The sequence below is a fragment of the Curcuma longa genome, chromosome 1 (assembly GCF_044706935.1).
Source record: "Curcuma longa cultivar G26 ecotype Majalengka, Jawa Barat chromosome 1, ITB_CL_G26_1.1, whole genome shotgun sequence".
Taxonomy (NCBI): Eukaryota; Viridiplantae; Streptophyta; class Magnoliopsida; order Zingiberales; family Zingiberaceae; genus Curcuma; species Curcuma longa.
The window spans coordinates 20768373-20796014 of NC_133861.1; the positions used below are offsets into that span (position 1 = coordinate 20768373).

General features: G+C 37.3%; 3 protein-coding genes and 1 pseudogene across 5 annotated transcripts; 1 reads left to right on the forward strand and 3 right to left on the reverse strand.

Moving 5' to 3' along the window:
- Window positions 1-1595: 1595 nt before the first annotated feature.
- Window positions 1596-10437, reverse strand: LOC141833070 (diaminopimelate epimerase, chloroplastic). Its single transcript, XM_074720470.1, has 9 exons — window positions 10116-10437; window positions 9843-10010; window positions 9281-9351; window positions 8977-9034; window positions 8681-8860; window positions 7161-7245; window positions 2453-2512; window positions 2263-2336; window positions 1596-2129 (listed from the first exon to the last, which is right to left on the reverse strand). Exons 1-9 carry the CDS (start codon window positions 10371-10373, stop codon window positions 2007-2009), a joined length of 1077 nt encoding a protein of 358 aa, XP_074576571.1. The 5' UTR covers window positions 10374-10437; the 3' UTR covers window positions 1596-2006.
- A 559-nt stretch (window positions 10438-10996) lies between these two features.
- On the reverse strand, window positions 10997-15473 carry LOC141816712 (putative respiratory burst oxidase homolog protein H). 3 transcript variants are annotated; one of them, XM_074704595.1, is made up of 15 exons: window positions 15082-15469; window positions 14463-14622; window positions 14330-14378; window positions 14134-14247; window positions 13609-14028; window positions 12906-13292; window positions 12718-12813; window positions 12483-12598; window positions 12304-12406; window positions 12132-12220; window positions 11925-12060; window positions 11703-11846; window positions 11492-11620; window positions 11342-11420; window positions 10997-11265 (listed from the first exon to the last, which is right to left on the reverse strand). In XM_074704595.1, the coding sequence occupies exons 1-15, from the start codon at window positions 15431-15433 to the stop codon at window positions 11156-11158; spliced, it is 2484 nt and encodes an 827-aa protein (XP_074560696.1). In that variant the 5' UTR covers window positions 15434-15469; the 3' UTR covers window positions 10997-11155. The 3 variants fall into 3 exon arrangements, with proteins under 3 accessions (XP_074560696.1, XP_074560640.1, XP_074560587.1); XM_074704539.1 differs by having other exon boundaries at window positions 11703-12060; window positions 15082-15470; XM_074704486.1 differs by having other exon boundaries at window positions 10997-11420; window positions 11703-12060; window positions 15082-15473.
- Window positions 15474-20343: 4870 nt separating this feature from the next.
- Window positions 20344-22302, forward strand: LOC141825979 (putative serine/threonine-protein kinase PBL25; annotated as a pseudogene).
- Window positions 22303-22832: 530 nt separating this feature from the next.
- Window positions 22833-27247, reverse strand: LOC141843907 (calcium-dependent protein kinase 16-like). The gene is made up of 8 exons (XM_074731930.1): window positions 26501-27247; window positions 26017-26160; window positions 25635-25787; window positions 25331-25446; window positions 25083-25250; window positions 23873-24103; window positions 23655-23796; window positions 22833-23159 (listed from the first exon to the last, which is right to left on the reverse strand). The coding sequence occupies exons 1-8, from the start codon at window positions 27159-27161 to the stop codon at window positions 23008-23010; spliced, it is 1767 nt and encodes a 588-aa protein (XP_074588031.1). The 5' UTR covers window positions 27162-27247; the 3' UTR covers window positions 22833-23007.
- Window positions 27248-27642: the final 395 nt, after the last annotated feature.

Consider the following 27642-nt stretch of genomic DNA (forward strand, 5'->3'; position numbering starts at 1 on the left):
GCTTATAACCAGAACGATATTGATGGATATTATATGATAATTGATAGTTAACAAGATTCCAATTTGGGCACATATGCATCACCATAAACAACTTCAAAAATCCTAATCTTGCAATCTAAACAAGACGATACTCATCCACTTTAAAAAGAGAGACTTGTTCGTCTCCTCGACCACAACTTCGCTAAAATTGATGCGGACACGAAAAATCAAACGACAGCCAACCAAGAAGAACAAGAAGAGGGGGAAGAAGAAAGAGAGCACCTGCAATCCTCGCCGAGAAGTCAACCCACCAGTCGCCGCTTCCCTGGACTCCAGCCGCCGCCACGCTCTTGTCGGCCCTCTTCCGCCGCCTCGACCCCCTCACTGGTCCCATCACCGAGAACTCAGCAGACTCGCCGACAAGAGATCAGCGATTCCGAACACCAAAAGAAATCAAAAGGCCGAGTTCGGAGAAGACATGCAAGCGTGGATATATATGAAGCAGGGAGAGGAGTAAAGGAGGACGATTAGTGGTGGGAGAGAGAATGTTGTGGTTGGGGAGTGCTGCTACTGCTCGTGCTTCTGCTCATCCATGGCATGCACAAAAGGATGGTTCCACGGATTGAGATCGAGTTCGAGATTGGTTTGTGTATTACCTCAAGGAATAGTTTGTTTGGCTTCCCGAGTCACTGCAGAGCTTCCGAGCCACCTCCAAGCACTTCATGCAGCACTACACAAATCGCAAAGCTAGGTCACGGTGATCGATTCTTGAATCACGAGCGGAACCTTTTTTTTTATAAGATTTGGATTGAACGAGAGAATCGATTGGGAGACGATGGCCTTAATTTTTGTGGAATTGGAACGGATTCAGCGAGTGTAATCCACGAACCAGAGTTTGGTTATAGGAGTGATAAAAGAGGGTTAGATTTGACAAGCTGAGAAATTTAAGGCAAGGTTGGTGTGCTACCTGCCAATTGGCAGGAACGCCCTCAAATATTTATATTTACTTTTTTTTTAATTTTTTTTCAGTTTGACACCCTAATTTCATATGATTTACACACAAACAAATTTAAAGACAATGAGAAATACAAAGTTTTAATATTTAAATCCTAAGAAATTTTTAATGAAATTTGGGTTTTTATATTATAAACATTTATAAGATTTGTGATTTACTTTCTAAAATTTGAATTGTAAAAATATTATAACAATTAAGATTTATAAATCTATATTTAATTATTACCTCAGAAATAATAAAACTAAATGAAAATTTTAATATTTTATTATTCAGATTTATAAATTAAAGAAGAGTAGAACGCATGGAATCTGGAGCATTTACTTCTTTTTTAATAAATGTTTTCTTTATAAGATTTTCTTAGGGAAGCAAAATAACTAAATTACCTTACGATCTGCTTACTTTTTTTTTCAGAATTGTTCAGTATGGAAAGTAGCTCACTCTGACCTCTCAATCAAATTCAAAAAAATTAAATTGCGAAGTCTTCCTTTTCTTCTAATTTCAACGTCCAGTAAACATCCGATAAATATTGCATTTAAAGCCTTTTTCTCATCTTCTTCATGACAGTTCAAAGTTACAAAAGTTAACTCCAATTCAAACATAATCTAGGAAAAAGACACCCATATTTATTATTTAAAAAAAAATCAAAGATGGAGAAAGACATTCTTTCAAGAACAACCGGAAGAATATGTTTAGGAACAGGATTGTTCAACGACAATTCTGTCAACGTGTTTGCAGAAATGGTTCAGATGTAATAGCTAAAATCCAACATGCGAACAGGCCCAAAACAGTTTCAATAACACAAGACCGAGATATCCCACCGAAACTAATGCAGCTAGACGTTAGGTCCAACGACGATTAAACACGCGAATAGAAGAGCTATTCTACATGAAAACATAGACAAAGTTTTCCAGAGTTAAAACTTGATCACATGTTGCACTGCAGCACAGAGTTAACCTTATGGATCAGTCGGTCTCTTCTCTTGATCCGAGGTCTTCGATATCTAAACTGATGTTCATTGTTGAAGGGAGATACGTCCGTGGAAAACTAGCTCGGCAGGTCCCGTCATGTAAATATGATTGTCTTCCTCCTTCCATTCAATCTCTAATGGGCCTCCCGGCAAATCAACAACACATTTCTGCTTCAAAAGAAAATGTGCACTCGAATAGGTAATTGTCATGGGGGAATATCTACCTCTAACGGCTTCCAAAAAACAAATGGAAGAACAAAACCAACAAAATAAAACAGTTTTTTTTTAGAAGAGGGGGTACCCTTTCTGTGTGACCTTCAAGAACAGCTGCAACGACAACAGCACAAGCTCCAGTGCCGCAGGCTAGAGTTGCTCCTGCAATTTGAGAATATTTCAGTCATGGATCTCGAGAATACTGACTTTAAGAATCAAAATCTCTTAGAATAGTATAAAAGAGAGGACTAAGAGGAACTTTATATCAGTGTTCATACCTGCACCACGCTCCCACACTCTCATTTTTAGGTGTGAATGAGAGATTACTTGAACAAATTCTATAAAAGAAGACAGTCAGTCAATACAAAATGGAAAATACAAGAGACAAGGGGAATCGATAAAATGCAGAAAATATTAGTATGATAGGTACAACAAAATTATGCGGATATAAAGGTATCAGTTATCTGGATAAAGTATAAGTTACATCTCAAATAGCAAGTAGATGTTGAAAAACAGCCTGTCAGCATTTAAATGAGCAATAAGAGTCTACATGTTAAATGTACTCTCCTGGTACAATCAATATGTTAAATACACACTTGGTCTTTCATTGAATATTCATGTTGGTACATTTCTACTTACTAAGCCAAGAAATAATATTCATGTTGGCCTGTTATCTCCCAGCAACAATAAAAACATATAAGTATTTGCAGCCTAGATAGGGCTTGGGCAGGAGGATGAGAGCTGGTGCCTTGGCTGCCAGTGAAGGACCACAATAGTCAGTCAAATCCACACCATGATAGCATAGTTGCAGCTCCAGCTCCAACGCATAGTATACTGTTTGTTGGACAAGCACAATTTTTCCTCTATTTTATGATTTTTAAGTGAGGCATCAGGAGCAGCAATGGATTTTCATCTCAGGAAGCAAGTTAGAGGTCAGCAGCAATATGGGGTGCGCGCAGAGGTGATTAGACACCAAATAGGTTGTAGAGGAAGGGTTTTTTCCCCTCTAGAGAGCTTGTAGTTCGTGAGTGAGCTGAGATTTTTCTTAATTTCTCCATTGATGTTGACATACGAGTCTTGGAATGATAGGGAAGACTTCTATAGATAGTGTGGGTGGCAACTTGTCCAACTTCTGATGTACTTCTTACTCATATAAGCTTAGGATTTTCGCCATAAAGTAAACATTGGTTAGATCACATTATATTATTTTGTTCATTTCTTGTGCTTTAATGACTTGGTGTTTGTTCTCCTTTTGGTGTTGGAGAAGATTGTTCCAGTTTGCATGCAATATCTTCAGAATATTGCTTCTACAGCAAGAGGTAAAAATTGTATTGGGTAGCAACACAGTGAGGTGACTGACACATTCAGGGTCTGCTTGGTGCTGAAGTTTGATGAGAGGATGAAGGTGATAACTTCATACGTCCACCTTAATGGAGTTGATTCTAGCAGTGGTTGCTTGGTAGCATCGATACCAACGAGTGATGCTACAGAGATTTCAACCCAAGTAACTCTAAAAGTCGGTTGCTAAATTAAATGGGTATGTACCTAAGGTTCATAGTACATAAGCAATTAGCAGAGAAGATGGATTAGTATCGAAAGTGAGCTTGATGGATGGTTCGAGGCAGCATATTTAGATATCCAATGTGATCAAATTTAGATAGGTGAGATCAAATTGGATTGCATCACAGATTAGATTAGGTGATGCAAGTTCTCTTTGTGACAATTAAGGATATCAAATAGATTGATGTAAAGAGGCAGACAAGATCTTTGACAAACAGAAAGGCAAGCCACCAGAGGAGAAATTAGTATCATCATATTGAGAAGCAACAAAACACCACAGGGTGTCACAAAGAGATTAGAGTGTCAATGTAGTCCCAGAGGGGTTTTATAAGCTACATATCATAGACAACAGACCTGTTAGAGCATCTACATTCTTCAGAGTGTCATATATGGGTTAGCCAAGGTTGATGTAAAAGATATAAAATAGTGACTAGGTGAAAACTTTGACTATTTCTCTCAAGACATAGTTAGCTGGCAAAAAACAAAATAACTCTACGAGTGATAGTGAATGAAGTAGTCACAAATGTTACTCAAAAGAAAGAAAATTTATTATTTCATAATCAAGCAGAGGTGCATTAGTTATATAAAGCAAAGTCATAATCACTAAGGCTCGAGTACAGATACAAATCCAAATCTAGATCACTAAAGGATGTTTAAGAGTTCAAATCCAAGATATATGGTTACTATAAAAGAATTTCACTAAAGGAAAGGCCTATTGTAGAAAAGATAATTGATTCTAAAACATTATTGTTCTAGCTATCTCAGAGAAATAGAATGCATCTTCTATGATTTAGTATTTTGATTCAATGTGCACAACGAATATTTGCACCAAGAGAGTGGTTTACAACATGTGATGCAAGTGAGACTAAGAAACTGAATTTGGAGGATAATGGAGATCCTAAATGTCAAATAAGTTAGAGATAGTTTCCATCAAAGAGCACAAAGTTTGCGATGACTATGGGTATTCAATAATCAGATGCTCACAGGTACTCAACCTGTTTAAGTCTAGTTTGGGTACTTGATTATGCAAAATGGAGTTTGGATCAGGTTCATGATTGCTAAAAAAATTTCAGGTACTCATAGGTATCCACATATCTTGCTAATTTAAATTGGATACTCATAGGTTTTAGACACAAGTTATCATCCAATGGGTATTTAAATGAGTTCAAATAGCAGATAAGTAAGGCATGAGTTTGGATAGTATCCAAACACCCGGCCTGATGTCATACCTACACAACACATCTTCGAGTAAGTAGTCTTTACCCTAAAGATTAGGAAGAATTAGATCTCATTGAGCTTGTCATATACAGGCAGATGCCATTACAAAGAAGCTGCAAGAGTTGTAAAGGTGGGTCATGAGAGGCAGATTTACATGAGAAAAAGATTGTAAAAAGATTTGTATCCTCTAGGTACGATCCAAGAACACAACGTGCATAGCATGTGAACTCAAGTGGCATAGTGCAACTCAAGCCCCCAGATGGACAAAAGATCATTTCCCTTTATGGTTGGGTAGCATCATTGACCAAATCAACATCACATGGGCTCAGCCAAGGTGGAGTTGGAAATGTGAATGTTAGCATGTGCAGCGGAGGAATAAGCTGACAGGAGCAAAACCCTAAGGCACAATGGAGTTTTAGATGGGTTGATAGAGCAGAATTTCACTAAGGTGATGAACTATTTGTTCAACTCAAATTAGGCAATCACAGCCTAGACCGGTGAGCCAGACAGAGTGCAAGTAAGCGTACACAACCAAGCGCATGCAATCCAATTTGATCTATGATGAGGCAGCATATTTAGATATCCACCTTAGTGAGATTGATTTTGCATGGATCATTTGATGGTATTGATAGTGACAAGTGTTGTTAGAGCAACCTCAAGCCAAAGAAAGTTAGCATGCAATAAAATAATGAATTTTGCTGGAAGTCAGAACAGCAAGGAAATTGTATACTCAGAAATCTACCTTAGTGAGATTGATTTTGCATGATCCTTCAACAGTATTGGTAGCAACAAGTGTTGTTAGAGTGACCTCGAGCACAATAAAGTTAGCATGCAACTAATAATGAATTTTGCTGGAAGTCAGAGCAGCAAGGAAATTGCTACTAAAATGATTAACCAAATCATGTTATCCAAGTACATTGAGCTAACAATCACAACTCTGATTGACCCTCAAATATGACCAACATCTTGCTTTACCACCCTCTTTAAAATTTGAAGATGCATACATGGTTGGAAGTATCGGCCAGATTGACTGGATCGACTGAGTTGGATCAGGATCAGCCGATTGCAACCCAATTTTGGGTGAAAAATAGGACACCCCTTCAGGATTTGTGAAATTTAGATTATTTGAGGAAAATTTTATAATGAATTCATATTAGTCGCTCGTAACAATTAAAATATAGGAAAATAGGTAAATTTGAGAGAAATAAAGCTAAAGGTGTGAGAAATATCAAGGATTCAATGGAGGTGGAGAGGTCGGAAACAATCCCCTCTTCTCAAATGCTCTCATGAAGGAAGACAAGCAAAAGTATCAATCAATTTAAACTTAATTAATCTAGTTGGAGTAACACAAATAATTTTATTAATTAAATTAGTTAATTTTAACTAATTTTATTTTATGCAATTGGTTAGTTAATTTCAATAATTAAATTACATTAGATTCTGGTTTTAAATTGATAAATTAGATTCATACAGATTTTAAATTTATATTAAATCTAAATCTAATTTAAATCATTAATATTTATTAAATTTTAGCTACAATTTATTTTAATCGGATATTAAAATTAATTTAATTAAACATATTAAAATTAGTCAATTTTATTAGATTTAATTAATGATATTTAATTAAAATTAAGTTTGAATTGTTTTTGGTAACTAAAATTAAGTAAATTAATTAAAAGATGCCATTAAATTGATTAAATTAGAATTACATTGATTAAAAATTAATTTAATTAGGATTAAAATTTGATTTAACAGAATTGAGTTAACAAAAATCGATTTGAATCGTATTTTAAACTTGATTTAATTAAATTAACTAAGTGAGACAAGGGTGTATTAATTTAGTGATATAAACAAAGTAAACTTTTAAGTTACAGTATTAGTATATCCACATGAAATATAAACAACTTTTTATATATCTTTTTTAGGTTATTTTAATCTTTTCTTATTTTTTCCATTTTCTTGAATTTTTATGCCGAGTTGATCCCATCAATCCCACCATTCCGATAGGATTATCAGATTCTTTTGAATTTCTGATAACAATACTGATACCGATGCTATCCCTCATGGCTAAAGATGAATATTTATTTTTGAATTGAGAAAAGTTAAGTACACTTGGGAACAAAAGAAGATACTCTACACTAGAGATCCTCAAAATTTCAATATTATGAAATTGAAAAGTAATGTTTTTTCATGAAAAGAAAAACCAACCAGTATTAGTTCGAGCAGGAAATACTTCATGGTGCTCAAACAGTGGACCAATGTCGCCCAACTTTAATTCATCAACCTGCAGAACCTGCCAAGATAATGCAAGGATTGAATCAAACTAAAGTACCAAAACTTGTACCACAATACATCCAGACATGATGTTAACATTTTTATTGAATGACCTGTGTCAGTAAACCTACAGCTTTTGTATAATAAGCATATTTTCAGCTGCTTAGTAACCAGGTCTAGCAGAAAAATAAAGAATATATGAGATGTTAAGTATAGTGAAGAGATGATGATTTTGAACACAACAGGAGTTGTTTATACTTAAAATTCATGGATGAAAACATAATAATGTTCTACCCATACAAGAAATAACTTGCTATAGAAGATATTTGTTCATTATTACTAAATTATTTTACTTATGGACCAAACTCTAAGGCTAAACAACCCAATTCCATCTGTCCGACCAACTTCAGAAAATTCAACATTTTTCAACACCATCAGAATGAATCACATTAATAAAACAAGTATCACATTACTTGAACCAGAGTGAGCATAGAATACAAAATGTGATACTACCATGCAAGGGGTATAACATGCATACGATGTAGATACCAGTGATTTTTTTGTCACAAATATTTGGTTAAAGGACTTGGCAGACCATCTAGAATATACAAAGAATGGTCAGTTAATACAGTTTAGCGTAGTGACTGGTGATAAGACAGGTCTAACAATAAGCTGATTGCTGAATCTGCCAATATATGACTTCTATTGGCAATCAGAAGGATGGATATGTTATAATATTTTAGCATTTGTAGTCTTAAATTTCTGAAGGTGGCCCTCACTGAGTATTTACATATGCCTGGAATTTTGAGACTTTTACAAGGTTTTCTTCTCCCTTTAATCTAATTTGCATCTTTGATTCTATTAATCTATAAAAAGATTCTAGAGGAAGTGCTAGTAAAATTCAATTTAAAAAACCTTCATTTCTGGAGAAGAAACCTGGAAAACTACATTAGTCAAGTTATTCCACAGCTCACAGAGGCGGAGAGTCAAGTGAATATATTATAATATAATTTAATCATCTTATGAATTCTATGATTAATCTATGTGCAGTGATAATTTCACATTAGCACGTGAAAGTAAGAGAATTAGTCAAAACTTCAAAACTCATTTTCAACATAAACATTTTTCTAATTGGACAAGAGACATATTTTCAGTTTTATAAAGCTAACCGGCATTTCCTCTTAAAATTATCTGCAACCTTCGATTCCTATCAAGACCATAAGAGATTCCAAAGGAAGATGAAAGGAGGCAACACTTGGTGCGAGGATGTTTCATCACTACAGTTCAGAGCAAAAAGCTAGTCATTCAGGTCCAGAGAACCAAAAAGATAACTGCATGCATATACAAAACAATATGAAGATATTCAATGATCATACTGTGTTACGCTACTAAAAATAGGCGCATGACAAACAGTTCCATTAAACTGATGCAATAAATAGTCCTCAATTACTTACCTCGCCCTCTTTTGTACCAAAAGTTACACAATGTGGATTGCCCATGCTAACACATGTCACATTCCAAGCTTTGCCATCAACTGTAAGTTCACCTCGAACAACAGATCCATTCTTGTTTGCTGGAAGTTTAGTAGGAATGTTTACTGGATCAAGTATAGGCTGTCCCATATCAACCTTTACCTGAAAGCGTCAAGACAAAAAAAAACTTTAGCAAAAACATTAATGTGCATGACAAAACAGAGATGTTGATTACCAGAAGTTCAGAACAGTGCATGTGACTTCATCCCACAACATACCTTGCCATCATTTTGTATTTCCGGAACAATCAAGCCAGCTCCTGTGTGAATCCTAAAGCTGCAAGGTAAGATCCAGTCAATACAAGATGTTATTAATTGTACAACATAAAAATTAAATGAAAAATAAATGTGCACATCACATAGAGCTTCTTTCGGTTCTTAATGTGGATAAGCATTTAAAGGATAAAAAAGGAGAAAACAAGCCAACAAGTAGCATCTTTCAGAAGGTGAATCTCTGCCGGTTAACATAGGTTTATAGTTTAAATGGATGGCACGAGTAAAAGGAAAGGTTCAGCAACTGCACCTTCTTATCCCAGTTGAATTTTCAAGCTCAGCAATGAATCGAGCAAAGCAACGAACTCCATTACCACACATCTGGATCCACCAAATACTTTAAATTGGCATAAGAGAATTCAAAATAACTATGGAAACTGAAGCTGAAATTACAAATTTTTAAATTGAAAGTCATTTTTCGCATCAAATTTTGTTGCTTCGACCAAATTATGCTCATATAAAATCATGTGCTAGACAAAGTTATACTTCAACAGCAGATGTGCACATTTTCAATATTATATATATATAGTTGAATTCTACCATAATTGCAGCTGGCAGCCTTTGAAATGCTCGATGATACTTTTTCCCCTTTTTTCTTTTGAAAACCAGAAGAAACATATTTTCACCCAGATAATTACAACAGGAGGTGTGCAATAAAAATCACAACCCTGCACAAGACCTGCTAACAACACTCCCAGGAAAAAAATACCACACTACAACTACAACCAAGACCGTTGCAGGGAACACAAGCTTGACGATACCTTTACAAACTTAAACCAAACAAGTTAAAGTGTTAGCGCCACGTAGAATACCTCTGGTTCGCTACCGTCCGAGTTAAATATCCTCATGGTGTAATCAGTGCCATCGACCCCCGGCAACACAAAGATCACGCCATCAGCACCGACACCAAAATTCCGGTCACAAAGCTTCACAGCTTGCTCTGGAGTGACCTTAGGCTCGGAAGTGTCCCGGTTATCAACCTGTTTCAAAACTTGGTCACCAGTTACCCTCATCCAGGATCAACTTCAAAGCAATCCAAATAGAAAAACGAACAGAAAGGAAGTGCGAAAAAAAACGTCGGATACCATGATGAAATCATTCCCGAGACCCTGATACTTGACAAATTGCAGGAAATCGGACTCCTTCCTATCAAGGAACGCGATGCTGGGTGATCTCTCCGGGGCCTGAACGCTCATGGTAGCAGCAGGAGGGCGAGATCTAGACTTCCGGAGCAAGGGAAGGAAGATCGTGGAGCGAAGCGGCGAGACGAAGCAGAGGGCGCGTGCGGTGGCGAGACGATCACGAGGGAGAAGCGAGATCGTGGGGGAGATGGAAGCCGCCATGGATGAAATCGCACTCGGCGCCAAGTACCGCCTCTGCGAGCAGAAGGGAGGCGACTTTGGGGTTATCGACTTTTCCGAACTGGCCCTTTGCAGTTTTCAAATCGGCTAAATGCCCAATAATTTCTTAGGATGCCTTAAAATAAATAAATAAAACTTTCTCATTTCACCTTCCAATCAATAATAATTTAATTTTCATACCCTTGAAAAGTTTCAAAGAGGTTGACTTAGGAATTAATTTTGTTAATATTTTTAGTTTCAAGTTTATTAATTGATATTTACGTTCAACAAGCTTTGAAAATCATTTTCATGGCAATAAATACATTACACATTTATGAATAAAATTAATCAATTCAATAAAAATAAAAATAGATAAATTTTAACATTAATAATCTTAGTTCATTAAATAAATTTATTTATTAAACTATATAAAACTTATTTCTAAATTTTTTATTCAAATATCTAAAAGATATAGTAATTTGTAAATTTTATAATTTTAAATTATTTATAATATATTAAAAATACAAAAAATAATATACATTTTATATATTAGATAAATATTTAACTTAATTTATAAGGAATTTTGTTACTTGAGCTCGTTGATAGTTTTAATAGATAAGTTTAAATAACTTCAATAAATAAACTTAAATTATATTCCTCATAGTTCACAACTATTCAAACTTTCCAAACATTCTTATACGACACCAGCCACTGTTACCCTATCTTTAAGTTGTACCAATACCGTACATTAATGGATTGCCTACACAGTGCATATTGACTTTTCTCTAGAAGTTCTCCTTGTGGAAATAGAAACGAGTGGTTGTATTATGGCTGAACTCTAGCGAAAGATCTCTGAGTTGCTTTGTGAGGGCAGAGGAACCACAATAGAAAACACCTGCAAAACCAGAAACGAGGAGACAATAAATGGAAAAGGCAGCACTGGATGAATCGGAGACTGAAAAAATATGCACCTATTCGAGAAGCTTTGTGGGCATTTGCCAAGTCAGAAAACACTTTTCTCCAGTTTGGCCTTGCGAAGTGTGTTCGTATCTGTCATGCATGAGTTAGCAACTACATGGAGAAAATGGTTTTCTTGTATCCAAATTGTTCTGGACAATTACCCGACTTCCCGAGACAACATCAACACCACTCTTGGAGTATTGAAGTGCTTGAACCGTGGCGATAAGGGCTGATCTTGCATCTCCTTCTTCATACACACTTGTCAAGTAGTTGTGCATATCTATAATATTCTGTATATCCAACAATTTTCAGTCAGTTATGGTAAGAAAAGTGGAAATTATAAGAAGAGGTTCCAGAAAGCAAAAATGTTACGTTATGGTCGCTTTCTGCAACTTCATTCATGACACCTTTGAACCATTCAAATGAACCTTGTTCCCTGGTCACCCAGTAGAAGTAAGCCCTTTGAGGACCAGTTACTTTGAAGTCATTAACATCATCATTCTGGTTTATTTCCATCTGAATGAGAATTGCATATGTCAAAAGTAAGTTCAAGAATTTTGATCTGACAATTTCTGCTGTATCATTGAATTTTACATTGTTCAGAAGATCCTTCAGTATGCTGATAAAGGGAGTTGCGCCAATTCCCAAACCAATGAGCAAAAGAATGTCATACTTGTCGTAATTTTGAGCTGGGGCACCATATGGCCCATCAATGTATAACTTTGGGAAACTGAAATCAGTGTGATGTTATTCAGTTAAGACCGATATGCAGGATGTTACTTGCTTTATGACTATCAGTACCTTGTATCATCAGATTCAATATCTGCGATGACGGTGGTCTCAAGCCTAACAAGGTTAGCTTTCTTCAAATTGACCTGAACCTGGCAGACCTGGGTGAAGAGAGTTCCTTACAACTTAATTTCGACTTCTAGCATAATTTACCCAGGTATCAATAACTTTATGCTAAACTAACCTTTCCAAATAGATTTCTAAGCTCAGTTGTCCAGTCACCCAAAGTTCGGATATGAACACTCAAGTGCTCATCTCCAGGAGCTGAAGTGATTGAGAATGGATGCCTGTTTAGATCAATAAAAGGGTTCAATAATGCTGAGGCAATTTGTCAACACAATACATTTGAAGCTAAGATGATACCACTCAAAAGGTGAGACATCTGGACATTTGATGAATAGGTACATTCCACTTTTGTAACTGAAACCTGGAGGCTTTTTCATATGAATTGAGAGGACATTACCTGGATATATTGCTGCCTGCATGATTATGGGAAGGGTAAGAATTTGATATTAACACTGTTCTCTTGATCTAAAAGTACATGCATATTATTCTATATCTTGGTCATTAGTCAAACATATTTCACTAAATAGCATACCTTCACGATGCTGACACTAAAACCTGTCTCACGAACTTTCCGAATTGATCTCTCAGAGACAAAAAAGATGATGGGAACCGCAAGATACATCCATGTCTGAAAATTGCATACAATTATTTTGTGTGTAAGTGCCTAAAGATGGTCCTTACTTAATGATTGTTAAATGGACAACGAAAGTCAGGGCCTACCGTCTTCTTGTACCACTCCTTGGTTAGGAATATGAAGTAAGAGTGCACTATCAGAAGAACATAAGCAACAGCCAGAAGATGATGAGCGTACCAAAATGAATTGAAACCAGCCAAATGGTGGAGGGGTGATGGCAATTTCACAACATTTCTCCTAAAAGAATGTGTTGCGAGAGTAAAAGAAAATGCCATGATGACAAGAATGAGGATGCCAGTGACCCCAGGAACACTCGCCAAAAGAGATGGATAAGTAGGTTGCTTATAGTGGAAATTAGACCCAAGGGTTCGCATGAATTTTGAACTTGGGCATGTGATTAACCTTGGGAAGTCGCATGTAACATGAGCAAGAGTATGTACCAGAGCTCCAATTGTGACTGCCAGTGCAATGATCTGCATAAATTTGCATGTGCATAGATAGCATTAATGGATAGTTATAAGTATCTTCCTGGAACATATAAGCTTCTTCTGATAAATTTAATTGTCTAACCATTGCCCATTTATCTCAAAAGTCAAGCCATTAAAAGGAGATCAAAGTATACTTACTATCTTTTTAACAAAACACTCTCCTTCACATGTGGGTAGGCATATTGAACTCAATAGAAATCAATCCCAAACCAAACACATGAACCGGTATGAAAATATAATCAACATAGAATTCAAACACAGGTTTTGCACTAATACCACTAATCTATACATTAGCACTTACCTTGTGGAAATTGATGTTGTCATCAAAAGGAAACACTGAATTAAGACAAGTTGATCTGAACCATGTGAGGGTGTTTCGACAGACAGTGAAGAGAATCAAAGCCATATTCAGTTTCACAGTCTCAGCTGCAGCCTTGGCTATGCAAACACAGTAGCCCATAACTTCAAAAGCTGCTTTCCTTCTATATTGATAAAATTTCCATGCTGCTAGAACTGCATTTAAGGTCAACCAGAAACAAAGAACCCAAATTCTCTTCCAATTATCATGAAAAAAGTCCACAGTCTTGCCTACAGATCTTGTGATTGGATATCTGTATTGCTTTGGTATCATTGATCTTGCAATGCTGTGAGTGCGCTTCAGTTTTTTCTCAGTTTTTTGTGAGCTGGCCATCCCTCGAAGTAGTGTTTCAAGTTGCGAAATCTGGGGTGAACCCATGAGCCACCAAAGTAGTATAATTAGTCTTGCTAGATCATTTGTTTGAGAAATTTGTCCAAGTTCCTGATAAGCTCAAAACTAGCTTCTTACCTCAATATAGCCAAGGCCATCTGGATCAAGCTCCTCCATTATGAGAGCTGCATAAGTTGAAGCATGTGCTTTGAACTTTGCCAATTTGTTTGCCGAGGCACTCAGCGCAATAACCTGACAATGAATTTTTGTTATCAAAGGTCCACAATTGAAAGAAGAAAAAAAAAAAAAGATATATGAAAAGTAAACATGTTACCTGCTCCACTTCGTTTTGTGTGAGTTTTCCATCACCATTCTTGTCGCACCTATTTCATTGACATAACAGATCAAACCCTGAACACAATCATCAAGACAGTGCTGAACTTGAATAATAAAACACGACTGCTTACATGTCAAAGAATATCTGTAGTCGAGAATCAAAGTTTTGGTCCATTTCTTTCCAGAACTCCTTCAAATCATCTTTAGTTATACCTATTTCTGCATCCAAGCTCTTCCTCCTCGTTAAAGCAACAAACAGCTCCCCGGCAAACTCCTTTGACTCGCCCATTCCTTAAACAAATGAAAACCAATCAGTTAGGATATATGAGAAATCATACAAATCCCTAGATCTGATGAATCAATTGCACACACTAAGATGACGCAAATTGAAATGGCATCTCCAAGTGCAACCATTTATCTCTCATAAACTTGATTTTGATGTGCTCTTCTTTTTCTCAGAAGCACTTCTTTTGAGCCAGCAGATTTTTAGATTCACTGCTCCGTTCATTAGTAAAATCAGTTGATGTAATGCTCGAGATCTAGCCTTACTACATGAACAGCCTGATCCACTAATGACTAACCGCTGATGGAAGAAAAAAAAAACAACGACAACCATTTTCCCTTTCGATTTGGACAAAAAGGCTGTCCTTGTCCTGCAGCCAAATCCAGGTATTTGAAGCATTTAACCTATGGAGGGTGGTGTGTTCGCTGCCAAGTCTAAAGTTTTACAAAGTAGATCAAGGGAGTTACCGATGCAGCGGCCGAATTGGTCCTTGGGAAGCCTCCCGTGCACGGCTAGTTCGTCGAAGCGCTTCTCGACGGTCTTCCACCCGTCCTTGCCACCGGAGGCGTTGTCGAAGAAGCGAAGCCCCTTCCGCGCGCTGGAGCCGAGCCTCGAAATCTTCCGCTTGTCCATCCCGACCATCGTCACGAGTTGCTGCACTCCGGACTTGAGCTTTGCGAGGCTCCTGGGCTTGGCTGGCCGGGCTTCGGCAGCAGGAGCGACGGGGGCGCCGCCTTCGGAGACGACGATGCTCTCGAGCTCGGGAACCGGGGGCGGAATGCTGATGGGCTCGTCGACTGCCCCCATCGCCATCGCCATGCTGCTAGTGGAGATTTGGCCGCCAGCACTAGCAGGGGAATGAGCGAGAGAGAGGCTCGTATGATTAGTGTGCTAGCGAGCTATGGAGGTGAAGTGAAATGCTGCTGTATTTGAGCAGACAGGGAACGTGCTTTCCCGCACTATTCTCATGCCCAATAAAAAAACACCACACCAAGTTGTCAGTTTAAACAATGATTGTCGGACCTGTTTACCCCCACGAAAGAAACAAAACCCTTCCTCATTGTTTATATGGAGAAAAAAATAAATAATTTATAAATCGAATATTTATAAATAAATTCAATACACATAAATTAATTAAATAAATAATTTATTAAATTAAATAAATAAATTTAAATATGTATATATTTAATTTATTAATATTCATAAATTATATTCATCAATAAAATTCTTATCAATAAATTAAATAAATAAATAAAAATTTTTAAAATAAATAAATAAATTTATATTATCAAATTTAATAATTTATTAAATAAATTTATAAAAATTTTAAACAATTAAACAAACTTATATTAAGAGTTTGACAACATTAATCAAATTCAAATTAAATTTGAATCGAACTTAAATTCATAAAAAAAAAATAAGATCAAAATTGAATAATTATTTCAATAAATTAATTTATTTTAAATTTAATTTAACTTAATTTAATTACTTTATCAAATAAATTTGAATATCATAAAACTTAACTTGTTGTTTACATCTGAACTTGTCTTGTCACTCATCCGTGAGATCAAAAATTGAGTAGATTGTCCTCCGGACATAGCTAAGCTGAGTTGGTTACGACGGAGTAGACTTGTAGAAGAGGGCAAGGGTTCGAATCTTAGACGAAGTCAAACGAAGCCGAGCAATACCCTCCCCCGTCGTGACCAACTGTAATTTCTCGATTTACCTCCTCATAAATGATCGTGGAGCTGACCGTATGAGGCCGATAAGGTGACGAATTTCACCTTTTTTATAAAAGAGAATTGAGTAGATTATTAGCAGAAGAGCATGTGGTGGGTTGTTGGTGGGCAATGAACCAACTGTTGATAGTCTCCCAATTGGAACATGATACCATTCATCATTTAGTTGTCACGCACGCCCTTCGTTTACTATAAATGTATCCCTTGATCACCGCCTTCTATTCAACACTTTGACGTTCATTGCCCAACAACCGCGCACTAATTAAATGGTCAATTGTCATCGTCAAGGGCCTCAAGGCAATAGTTCGTTCCATTCAGACAATAATCACCAAACACATGATGCATTCTTTAGTTTTGGCACAATTTTCAAATGGCTTTGCCATATATCCAATCCTTGTTCGTAGACACCTATGCCCTCAATTCTACCATCATGTGCATTGATTCTCCTGTAGCAAATTCATTATTATAATTTCACCATAAGAAACTCGTGTGGAGACAACTACTACTTCTGCCCATCTCGGACACAGTATTTTAATCATTCGTTGCGATCCCTTGGGAAAGGTAGATAATAGCAGCACAGGCATCGTGCTGCCAGACGAAGCCATGAAATAAATACTGTATTTTAGATGGTGAAGGTTCAATTAGCCGAAAGTATCATTAACTTAAGCTCTGACTTGAATAGCATAGGACATGTGGAATCTTATGAATGAACAAGGACCACCTTTAAAATTAAATACTCTTAGATGACTGATAGTGAAGTAGTACCACGAGAAAAAGGTGAAAAGAATTCCATTAGAGAGTAAAATAGAACATGAAATCATGAGCTCCCATGTAGTGGGAGGAGAAATTTAAAAGTGTGATCGTCTTATTTGATCCCCTAAATACTTTATGATTGCACTCATCCACGAGGTCAAGAATTCAGTAGATTATTAGCAGAGCAAAGCATATGGATTGCCAGCTCATTCTTCAATAGATAGGCTATCTCGTCCATCTCCACCCCATCATATGTCAGATTTCAGTGCAGACAGATTGACCTCATTCTTCAACAGATGACCAATTTAACAGCTCAGATTTCTCGTAGTAGATAGGTAGAAGATCATTGAGCGGGGAAATGTTTGAGAAAAAAAATGACTCGATTTTTTGCCAAGCATCTGCATGCTTTGGATGGTGAGATTGAGCCCATCGAAAGCAAATAACAGCCCATTAAGTCCATATAATAATATTATTGTCACTGAGATCGATTAGTTTCATAACTGCATGCACTAATAAAGAATAATTTTCAGTATAAAAACATACAATTGATAATCATCCGCATGTGCATGACAACAGAAAATTTTAAAAATAATTTAACAATAAAAAATTTTAAAAAATAATTTGAATGCTTACAACAGAAAATTATTAAAATAAAAATGGTTTTACAAATTATTTAAAACCTTTGGCATTTTACCAAATTCAATTAAAACTTAGTTAATGCTAAAAATATATTTTTTGCATCAACTAACTAATTTTTAGTGTTAATCCACACTTTAACTTGAAAAGAAGAAGAAGAAAAAATTCAATTTTCCATTGGAATTAAAGAAGAAATTAATAATAATCGAAAGCCCTCTGTTTTCATGTCTACGCGCCTCCTCGTTCCAATTCCGTGATACGTCTGATCACACACAGCGAAGCGCGTGAGACGCGGTTGGAACTCTTTTAACTTTTGATTTCAACCAGCACTTGAACTTCCACTTGCAGCCGATCCAACCAGAAACGGACCGATGGCAGTGGGCCCCAAGCAAAAGAATCCATGCTAGTCTAGATTTAGTCAAGCAAGTCTTAATGGCCCCACACCGACGACGCATTCAGTGTGGTCCCGGTCCTGCGTCACTTGCACACGTATAACAGGACCACGTGATTCACGAGCGACAGTAAGATGCCCAATTCAAGTCCTATATAAAGCAAAGCAATAGTTGCTGCTCCTCGTCGTCCTCGCTTAGGTAAAATTGCCGAGGAGGTCCATGGAGCGCCCATGCACGAGGGAATGCAAGATCCCGCCGAAGCGAGGCCAAGTGAAACCTCAAGCGTTGAAGTTCATCATTCGCCCGATAATAAATTGCTTCCAAAAAAAGGAGGAGATCATAGTAGAGACGGCTCAACTTCCGTCTGCGGTTTGGCCAACCGAAATGGTGCCGGTAAGTAGGAGCTTGAGAGTATTTTTTTGTTGAGTGTGTGTTTTGGTGCGAGTTTTGTGAAGATAAGCATGGCTAAGATCAATGTCCTCTTCTAAAGAGAGTTAATGTATAGAATCTAAGGTTTGAAGGGTGAGCTGAGTTTTTCGGTATCAGTTAGACAATTGTATGTTTTTGTCTACTTGTGTGGAAGCCTTGTGTCCTTTACGGAAGGCCCATGTTAAAGTTCCATTTTGATCATCACTATCTTACGTTGACTTGCTCGTCGACCGCATGAAACACAGAAACAATATTGAAAAAAAAACATATTTATTAATTGAAAAAATTGAATAGACAAAACTGTTGATCGCTCCTATTTTTTTAATAATCCAGATATTCCAACTATAAAATTTTTTCATAGATCATTAGTTAAATCTATAAACATCATAGTACTATATTGGCAGACCACCAACTTCCATAATTCTTTCTACTACCACTGTAGAATTAGACTCCGAATCAAATACTTTAATTGTGAATTCCTCGATACAACTTACTCATTTAAATTAAATGTCCAAGTATATATGCTTTCATTGAATATCGTAGTATTCTAAATGTCTTCCAAATAACCTTACGTACGGTACGCAGATCACCCTTTAGTTGAAGGATCTAGGCCTGATCATAATAATTGATTTGAACAATCATCACGAGGACAAGAATGTGGTTCTTTTTTCTTTGTTTTTAATTCCTTTTCCCTTTAACTAACATTCAATGCATATCATCGCTATATTAACTGACATTCATATGCATATCATCGCTATATTCTTCCTGTGAGGAATGAGAAAAGGTAGGAGAAAAAAAGCTTGTGCTTAAAGGAAGATTCGTTACTAATGGAGGACAAGAGGATTAGAGGAATTTCATAAAGTTTATGAATTTAATCACTAAAGCATTGAGTTGCACACAATGTAATGATTTCATCGAGCAGAGCTTTGAGTTGGTGACCCTTATTAGATATGGTCAATTTTTGTCATGGGTAGTTTTTAAAATGAGTTTTTGTCAAGGGTAATTAATATTAAAATAATTTTAATTTTATATTTAGAATGTCCTCCTCCACCTTTCAACTAATGATGAGCACTTTCATAGTTACACGAAGAAAAGAAAAGAAAAACTAAAATGATTTCATAAAAATCACAAAGATTAAAAAGAAGTTATTATATATATAATGTCTAATCAACTGATCAATAACTTCGTAAGTAATATTTGGGTGTTTTTAGGAAACTTGATTTTGTTTATAGGTGTGAAATACTAAAATAATAGTTAATTATAAGTGGCCAAATTGGCAAACACATAGTTGATAAAGGATTTTAAATTTTATTTAGAAAACAAACTAAAGGGTTTTATTATAAATTATTTAAAAGGGTACTCACCGCATAATGAAAAATATTCAATTAATTTTGCAAATTTTTTATGTAAAAATATTTATATTTAGCAAAGTTTCAATTTTTCCTTCCATTTAAAAAAAAAATCAAAAATAGGCAACGGCTTCTCCCCCGATCTTCTCATCTCTGTCGTCTTCCACCGCAAAATTTGGATCGACGTCCGGCCGCCGGAACACTTCGAGTATGCCCTCGATTCCCACCCGTCCCTTCCCAACGAACCTCCGGCTGCCGTTGCGCCCTCAAAAGCACCCTCCTTTCTTGGCATTTAACCGCCGCCGAAAAGATCTCTTTCTCGAGCCGATTCACGTCCTCAGGCAGAGCTCGACGTTCGACCTTGCGGCGTCGCTGATCTAGTCGTGGGGCTTCTGGGTTAGTTTAAAGTTCACATTGTGTCGAATGTTTTAATCTTGCCAAGGATTTTTCGCCTGCGAGCCTGATGATTCTGAAAATTTTTGGGCGGAGCTGTCTTCATACTGTTTGAGGAATTGTCTGACTTGACAATCGTAGGAAAGTTAGGTTTTTTCCGGGAGACTTGAGCTTGGCAGGAACATAGAGAGTGGGAGGCGATTCTAAGCGTTGGATTGAGAAATGAGTTGCTTTCCTTGTTTCTCGTGGAAAAGCATCCCGGAGGAGGAACAATCTCCCGTTTTATGCACCACAAAGAAAATGAACTCAGGAAAAAGCCTGGTGAGTTCCCCTTGATTCACTACTGATTAATATATCATAAGGTTGCTGAACAAGTTGAGATTTCATAAAATAAATTATTCATAAGGGTGTACGCGCGTTCATGTCACTTTGATTGTGTATAATTTTGTCATGGCATTTCCATTACGCGTTCATTTGGTGTTTTCATATCATTCAATTTTTTAACTTTACCAATGCATGCACAAATGTTATCATTCGACAGTGTATGCTACACAAAAATCCTCCTATGAACCAACTCCAAAAGATTCTGGAAATGGCAGTATTGCATCACAGAGTTTCACAGAAGCAAGATCAAAAAATGCTGCAAATGGCAATATTTAAGCTCGAAATTTCACATTTCGTCAGCTTCTTCAGCTACCAAGAATTTTCGGTCTGAGTGTCTTTTGGGTGAAGGTGGGTTTGGTAGAGTTTACAATGGTCGCCTTGAGAACCTTGCACAGGTCATGTGTAATTATCGTTCTTGTTGTTTCTTAGACAACTCTTAAATCGTGTATAGAGTTATTCATGATCTTCCAAATTCTGTTGGGTTTAGGTGGTAGCTGTTAAGCAGCTTGACAGGAATGACTTCATCGTCGATGTAATGTTGTTTAGTCTCCTTCATCATGAAAATCTAGTCAAGCTTATTGGCTACTGTGCTAATGGTGCTCAAAGACTTTTGGTGTATGAATACATGTCTGGCTCCTTAGAAGACATCTGCTCGATAATAATCTTCTTCATTGGATCTTTTTCAAGATTGTAGTGCAGTAATGATTATTTGTCCTGGATGAAAGAAAGCTTGGATGATCCTAAATTGCTTCTGAACTTTGTATACCTATTTGATTCTATAATAATTCTCAATTCTTAGTTATTTAGATTATAAATTTTAGCTACTCAAATATGAAACTCTGTGATTTATGATAACATGTTTTTTTTTTCTGTTTTCAGATATCCAGCCTGAGCAGAAACCTCTAAAGCTGGTACACTAGGATGAAAATAGCATATGATGCCGCCCGAGGTCTAGAGTATTTGCATGATCAAGAAGGCCAACCCGCCTATGATCTACCGCAATCTCAAATCATCCAATATCCTACTTAATGAAGGTTTCAATGCAAAACTGTCTGATTTTGGTCTTGCAAAGCTAGACCCGATGGGGGATGAAATCCATGTCTATTCTAAAGTGATGGGCACTTATGCAACTGTGCACCTGAGTATGCTAGAACAGGTGAACTTACAGTGAAGGCAGATGTATGCAGTTTAGGAGTTGTGTTGCTTGAGCTAATCACTGGGAGGACTGCAATTGACACATTGAAGCCAACAAGCGAACAGAATCTTGTCTCTTGGGTATGCAATCCTCAAACCATGTCTTGTATGACAAAAAGCAATTGTAGCTGACACTTCAGTACTGCAAACTTAGGATCACAACAAACTGTACTTCTTTGACTACGATCCTATCTGTCACTAGCTCTAATTTGCTGTTCCAACAGGCAATGCCAAAGTTCAAAGATCAGAAGAGGTTCAAAGAGCTAGTCGACCCACTTTTGAGAGAAGACTATCCTGCAAATGGCTTGAGCCAAGCGGTTGCTGTTGCTGCTGCATTATGTCTTCAAGAAGAAGCTGCACCTCGCCCAGTTATGGCTGATGTCGTCACGGCGCTAAGCGTTCTTATAGATGCTTCATGAGTGCAGACCCTTGTCCAGCATCAGCATTGGATGATTATTTACAGATGAGAAGAGCGTCGAGGAGCTGACAAGTTTGAGAGCCTCTTCCATCTGAAAATTTTGGACGTGGTCGAGTTACGTTTTGACAACACAAAAAAGCGCAAGTTGGTCGATCGATAATTTTAGCCATTAGAATGATCATTCAGGATATTTATTGGGGCTTCTCGTTCGATTGTGGATTTGCAAAGAGGAATTTATGTCAAATTTGGATAAGAGAAATGATACATTACATGAAAATGCAGTATGAAAATACAATATAATACACTATAAAAAAAATAAAATCTGGATCATACAATGTATCATGCTGCATTTTTATTATTATTGTAAAAAATAATAATTTCAATATTAAATATACTGGTACTATTATTTAATAGAAGTCTTGGAAAATTATAGAATCAAATGCTGAAAAGTATGACATGCTGTTCTAAAATACTAATTTAGTTGATTTTCTAATTGATCTGAATCAAAAATGTGCTAAAGTTATACCACTCTGAGTATCAAACTCCAACACCAAATAAGATGTATATATTTGACAAGGAAAAATCCATAGAAATCGACTTACAAAATCCTACATTGAATATTGAAAGTTAGTTTCTTGAATGGAATTGTAATTTCTCAGGATAGAATGAAACAAGTACAGTCTTGCACCAAATCATTAGCTCCTCTTCAAACAGCAGCATCATGAAAAACCTTATGAACTTGCCTAACTTTAACTATCATCTTTGTCGGAAAAATCAAGTGTAGTGCATTGGAGAAAGGAACAGATGAAGCTGAGAAATCATTGTTCCTCTTCATCATCCACAAAACCAGAGCACGCCCTGCAGACAACCAAATAGATATCATTATTCCTTGTGGGTCATAATCATGTTGCATTGCATGTGAGAAAAAAAGGCATTAAAAGATGAAGAAGAAAAAAAGCTAAAAGCACGCTATACTGTCTCCGGAAGTTTAGATAACAAGTGGCAATATTTATAGAGGATACTGAACACGTAATAATCCAAAAGGAAAAAAAAATGCATACAACATGATCACATAAAAGTCCCATTTGTACCAATATCTCTTCTTTTTAACCAATGCCCATCTTCATTACAACAAACCCTCAATTGGTACAAAAGTCCTACAGCTAACACAACACGCTGTACCAAAGATAGTGGAACTTGCACAAAGCAACAAGAACATCCCTGCACATCTACAGTGACTGAGAAGAACTAATTCCATAGGAAGCAAATCGAACGAGTCCATCTAACCGAATACTGTCTAAGAAAGTGTTAAGACACACAACAGTTTTGTCTATCAATTTAATGGTTTCTCACTGCCTAAGTTCAAGGACCCATCCTTCATTAATTTGACACTCAAGCTGTTGAATCTTCCTCTCGAGTAGTGTCGAGAAGCCTTCCTCCAATCTGTTCCAGTCTTCATCATTGCCGCAAATTCATCATAGCTGATTCGCCCATCCTATGATAAAAAAAGACCTGGCTTATTAGTTATGAAGATGAGAAGATTGGTAACCATCCAAGTGAAAGAAATATACCTTGTCAGTGTCCACTTCTTGTAAGATATCCTTGGCGGCATCCATACTATCAGGAGCTCCATCTTCAGCAAGGGCTTGGTGCAGTTCCTCAGGTTCTATAAAGCCATTCGCATCTTTGTCAAAGTATGAGAAGGCCCTTCTGAGATGCTCATCATTTGCCATTCTTTGCAAGTGAAGAGATACGGCTAGAAATTCACCATAGTCTAGGGTACCTTTTCCATTCATATCAACCTATTCAACAAATTGAAATCATTTAATGATGTTGCAGTGCATTTACACATTTCACCAAACAATTAATCCATCCTCTGACATCAGTTCTTGTGAAAAATCTTAATTCGATAGAAGCTTTTGTCAATTTCTGAAACAATCACAAATTATGACCATATGTCCTGTTGGTTCATAGAACTTGTAAGATCCTGGCTATTACCAAGACTTGGCGAGGGAATGATGCAACATAGGTCACATAAACAGCTAGTTCTGCTGCCATTTTACACAAAACTAGAAGAAACTGATGTGTCTTCCATATTTTCAGTATCTATAAGGCTAAATAAGTTCTTCAAAGTACATTTTAAGCTTGTGCAGCTTTTACCCAAGCTTATTTATCCAGTTCTCCTTCAAAGATAAGTATGATCTAAGATGATGTTGATATGGCAAAGGAACCTAATAACCCTCAGAAATCAAATATTAAGGAGATTAGATTCTGCATAACGAATACTTGCTAATTTCCTATTCTCCATCTTAACTAACATAATCATAAGAAAGACATAGAGAACTTCATTAAATTAAAAACAAACATATTTCTTGATGGTTTACCACTCCCTTACCAGAGTTGATAGAACAAAGCAAGATAGACAGTTGAAAAGACAATCTTTAGGTTAATTTAAAATTTATAGTTTTTACAAAAAAAGAAGAAAAAAAATATCCCCCACGGCCATTAGATTTTTATGATTTTGTGTTTCAGTTTGATTGCATATGTGTATAACAATTATTTTAAAAAATGTTCATAGTAAAAAATTTTCACCCTGAACAGTAATAACTTGGATAGATAGGTTAAGGTTCTTGTACAGAAATTAGTTGGTCAGCAATAATTCAGACAAGATCTAGAGTTTGAAAAAAGTGCAAAACACAAAGAAGTAGATGCCATTTTTTCATCAAAGCTTTGAACATGTTTCCCATTTTCAATCCAAATCAATTTAACTAATATACTCACTGCTTCAATAAGCATCTGCACTTCAGACTCCACCAGATGCGAACCAAATTTAGCGAGCCCAGTTTTGAGTTCATCATGGGATACAATGCCATCATTGTCAGCATCCATCATCCTGAACATCTCTTTAATGTCTTCCACTTCTTCAGTAGATAAGTGATCAGCAATAACCTAATGAATAATCAACCAAACCAAGTTATACTCTGCAATCAAAAACATCCCGTTTAACTACTAATTGCAGTGAGACACACCCTTAAAGCTCTCCTTTTGAATCTGTTCATCCGTGAAAATTGTTTAAGTCTTGACTTGACAACATCACCAAGAGGTACATTTGGGGCTTTCTTTGCATTCTGAAGCCAATGATGCTCTGTATGGGGCAAAAATGTATAAGCATCAGTTAAACATATGAAAGAAAACAACACCAAATATAAAACCCAAGAACTGGATGACAATCTAAAGAAATATGGATACCATGATCTCAATTCTCAAATTATCAAATGTTAGGGACACTTCCATTGAAGTTATATTAACAAATAGCATACAATGTAAACATACCAAGCACTTGCTTTGCAGTTAACCGAAGCTTGGGATCAGGTTCCAACATCAGCCGAACTAAATTTTTAGCACTGTCAGAAATACTAGGCCATGGTTCCCGTTTGAAATCTATTACACCCCTAAGAATTGCTTGTGCAACTCCCTGTTCAGTTTCTGCAATTCAGAAATCATAGCTCTTGTTAGATAGAAAATGTGTCTGAAGAAATACAAAAAGTGTATTAATTAATAGACAATAAGTAACTTATTAGCAGAAAGTGGTAGAACAAATAAAGCATAGATTTATTCACGGAAAGCTTACAGTAGACAATAAGTAACTTATTTGCAGAAAGTGGTAGAACAAATAATGAAGTGCGCAAAATTGATTGATTGATGGAAAGCTTACCAGCCCAAAATGGGGGAACTCCACACAGTAAAATGTAGAGTATAACTCCGGCACTCCATATATCAATTTCTGGACCATAATTCCGTTTTAAAACTTCTGGAGCCATGTAATAAGGGCTTCCAACTATCTCAGAAAATCTTTCACCTAGAATTGGGGGGAAAAGAGAGAAAAAAAATTAAGTAGAGCATGTCCTTATAGTAAACTAAACTACAAGTTAGGTTATTGAACAGAAGTGATCATTAATGAGGCTCAACAAAAATGAAGATCATTAGTATGCATTCATATGGTAACTAATCATTATGCTCTGGAGAAATTTTTTCAAAAGGATCAATAATCAATAATAAACATGAAAATATGAATCGAATAGTTATGCCACTATGTATTTTATTTGGACAATCTCTTTGGTATATTCCAGACAAGTTTACACTATTAAAGCATTTGAAAACAGTAAGCAATTTTAATATGGATCAAGAAATGCTCTCACCAGGCTGGAAGAATATTGACAACCCAAAGTCAATCGCCTTCAAGGGCGAGTTCTCCTTCTTGTTTGCAAACAAGAAATTCTCCGGCTTGAGGTCTCGATGGATCACCCCATGGCGGTGACACAGCTGCACGACCTCGACAATGGTCTTCATGACCACCGCTGCCGCGCGCTCTGAGTAGTGGCCCCTCGCCACAATGCGGTCAAAGAGCTCCCCGCCCTCGCACAGCTCCATGACCAAATGCACGGCCCCGTCGTCCTCGCAAGCCTCCCGCAGGCTCACGATGCTGGAACTCCTCGGCAGGTGCCGCATTATCGCGACCTCCCGCCGCACGTCCTCCACGTCAACCGCCGTCCGCAGCTTCCGCTTCGAGATCGACTTGCAGGCGAGCAGCTCTCCGGTGAAGCGGTCCAGGCAGAGGTAGGTGACCCCAAACTCCCCGCGGCCGAGCTCTCGGTCCAGCACGTACTTCTCCTCGATCCCGGCCACCGCCCTGGCGTCTCCGCTAAGAACCGCCGCCATTCGCTTGGAGTGCCCGCCGCCGTTGTGGCGGAGGTGGTTCTTGTTGGCGAGCGGGCGGGCGCCGTGGTCATGACGGGGACGTGGGAAGGTCTTGACGTCCTCCCGGGCGACGGCCTCCGGCGAAAGGCAGCAGTTTCCCATATCGAGCTCGGATCCGATACCTCCGCTTACACAAATCGACCTAACAGTGGGGTTTCACATCAAATCAACCTCTCACAACCACAACAAAAAAGAACCATTTTTTTCCCTTTTGATTGGGGGAAAAGGGACGGAAGCAACTGAGAAAGCGTCCGATTGGGGGAAGGTGGAACTTTTATCGTCGACTGGGAACGAAGGAAAAAAAAAACGAGACTGCGAGAAACGAGGTGGCCGAGGTTTTACAGCGCGGACTCCTCCTCCTCCTCCTCCTCCTCCTCCTCCTCCTCCGTAACCGTGGCCGTGGTTGGTGGAGCTACAGGCGATATGAGGATGAGAAGCGGAAGCTGCCATGGCGGTAGCTTTATCCTCCGCTTGGTCGAGTGCGAAGTGTAATGAGGACATTTGCCGGGCCGTGTTCCGTCTTCTTCCTCGTTTTGTGTGCTTGAAGCCTTGCGACTTTGATTAGGGAACAAGAGTGCAAGAC